Raw genomic sequence first — 2,303 nt, forward strand, 5'->3', positions numbered from 1 at the left:
CAATGGGGCGGAGGGGGGGCAGGAGGAGGTGGTGCCGTCTGGGGCATCTTGACAGGTCTCCCACCCCAGCCTCGCCCCTTCTCCCCCAGAACACAGCTGCAGCAGCGGCCCCGCCCCCTCTGCCTGCGCCGCCTGCCATTGGCTGAAGCCGGGCCCCGCCCCGCAGAGGTGGCCAGCCATTGGCTTAGGTCTTTAATGTTTGCGTGCTTGTGGGGGTGGGGGACAGGCGTCATTCCCTGGAACCAGCGGACTTCCTCTCGGCTAGTCTGGGTCACCGTGTCTGCCTGTCGCTGGCCCCAGGCTCGCTCTCTGGCCTCAGCCCTCTCTCACTCTCTCTCTCTCTTAGCAGCTGTCTCTCTCGTGCCCGCTGGCCTGTCTCCTTCCTCGCAGTCGCCTCCTTCTTTGCCTGCCTGCCTGGGTGGCCGCCATGGGCCGGAAGCGGCTCATCACTGACTCCTACCCTGTAGTGAAGAGGAGGGAGGGCCCCGCTGGGCACAGCAAGGGGGAGCTGGCGCCAGAGCTAGGTCTCTAAAGATTGGGGGACGGGAGCAGTGGACACCACCGAGGGGCATGAGAGGACGTGGGTGGACGCGGGCAATGGCAGGGGAAGTGAAGTATGTCCTCTACTTCCTAGTCCAGGCCTGGCAACTGCCGGCGGAGGCCAAGGGGTGGCGAGGGCCGGGGAGCAGTGGGACAGCTGTGAAGCGAGCAGCAGGGGGCTGGCCTTGCAGGGCATAGGCCCCGGGCAGGCCTGAGAAGCAGCATGTCATTGCAGGGGAAGAGCCCCAGCCTCTGAGCGTGGATGAAGCAGAGCTGGAGCTGCTGAGGCAGTTTGATCTGGCCTGGCAATATGGGCCCTGCACAGGTGAGAACCCCCTCAGGCCCCAGGAGCACATCCTGGAGACAGTCCTGTCATCCACACGTCCCTGAAGCAAGCCAAGCCCCTGCCTGGGTCTACTGAGACTGGGGGGTGTGGAGGTCCCAACACACCCCTCCACACACATTCTCTAGCCTGGACTCAGTGTCTTCTTCCCACCCTGGCAGGGATCACACGGCTGCAGCGCTGGCATCGGGCCGAGCAGATGGGCTTGGAGCCCCCCGCCGAAGTGCGCCAGGTGCTGCAGACCCACCCTGGAGATCCCCGCTTCCAGTACAGGTCAGAGACAGGCCAGGGAGGGCTTTCAGGGGGGCCAGGGTTTTCGTCAGGCACCAGCAGCCTGCTGGCCCCAGGTGGGGGCTGCCCTGACCTGAGGAAGAAATGGGTGAAGGCTCTTGGGCTTTGCTGAACGGGCGAGAAGGCTCTACAGGGTGCCTGGCTCAGGAAGGCAGAAGATGGCTTTAACACTTCTTAGCTCTGAGCTAATGGTGGGGGAAGAGTGCACCCAGGGCCCAAGGGACTCTCTATTTAGTACAGAGGGGTTGGCCAAGGACTATAGGCCATGGCCAAGAATTGGGGCTGGTGAAATCAGATCAAGGACTTAACTGACTCGCTCTGATTTTTCCCTCCCCCTCCCCTTGCACAGCCTCTGGCATGTCTATCCCCTTTGAGGCACCACCCAAGGCCTCCTGCCTGCGATCCCAGGACCTCAGGACACAAGCGGGAGCCAGTTTGCTGCCCCCTTGGCTCAGTTCTGCCATGAGAGTGTTTGGCTGTGAAGAGTGTGAAGAGGAAAGAGGCTGAATCTGGAGGTCTCTGAGGCTCAGCCTTTCATCTAACCAGCAGGCTCCTGGAGCCCCCTCTGGGAGCCAGCACAGCTGAAGTTTGCACTTCCTACATGGAGAGTGGTCTCTGAGGACCAGGACCTGACCATGACCCTTCAGATGCCTGCTACACACCTCCCTGACCTAAATGCTGTGCTCTGGGGAATAGCGTGGCAAAGGGGCACAGCCTTGGACAAAGCCAGACTCAGGCAGGTGTCTAAGAGGCAAAGACACACTCCCCACACTTAAGGCTGGGAATCCGAGGACAGAACTGGCAAGGGGTTCATTAATGCTTATCAATAAAGTACAGAATCTGGAAGCTTGACCTCCAGTGCCTCAATGTGGCCCTGTTTGGGCTGGCAGCAATCAGCAGGTTGATAGGTGGGAAAGAGCCGGCACCATGCTTTCCCTCTGTTGTCCCATCCTAGATCTGAGATGGAAGAAAGACGCCTTAATAGATGGTGGGACAAGTCCTCATTAGAGCTGAGCAACCTCTGGCGCCCCCTGGTGGTGTACAGGGAAACTACTCCTTAGTCGCCTTCAAAGAGTCGCCTGACTCTTTCTACCTGACCTGCCATCCAGCCTGTCCAGTGTAGCCCACC

At 60.5% G+C, this 2,303-nt stretch overlaps 1 protein-coding gene across 1 annotated transcript; it reads left to right on the forward strand.

Moving 5' to 3' along the window:
• The first annotated feature begins 212 nt into the window (after positions 1-212).
• POLD4 (DNA polymerase delta 4, accessory subunit) lies at positions 213-2,026 on the forward strand. Its single transcript, XM_015067950.3, has 4 exons — positions 213-524; positions 776-865; positions 1,045-1,156; positions 1,524-2,026. Exons 1-4 carry the CDS (start codon positions 428-430, stop codon positions 1,546-1,548), a joined length of 324 nt encoding a protein of 107 aa, XP_014923436.1. The 5' UTR covers positions 213-427; the 3' UTR covers positions 1,549-2,026.
• The last annotated feature ends 277 nt before the right edge of the window (positions 2,027-2,303 follow it).

Source organism: Acinonyx jubatus, chromosome D1 (genome assembly GCF_027475565.1).
Source record: "Acinonyx jubatus isolate Ajub_Pintada_27869175 chromosome D1, VMU_Ajub_asm_v1.0, whole genome shotgun sequence".
Lineage (NCBI taxonomy): Eukaryota > Metazoa > Chordata > Mammalia > Carnivora > Felidae > Acinonyx > Acinonyx jubatus.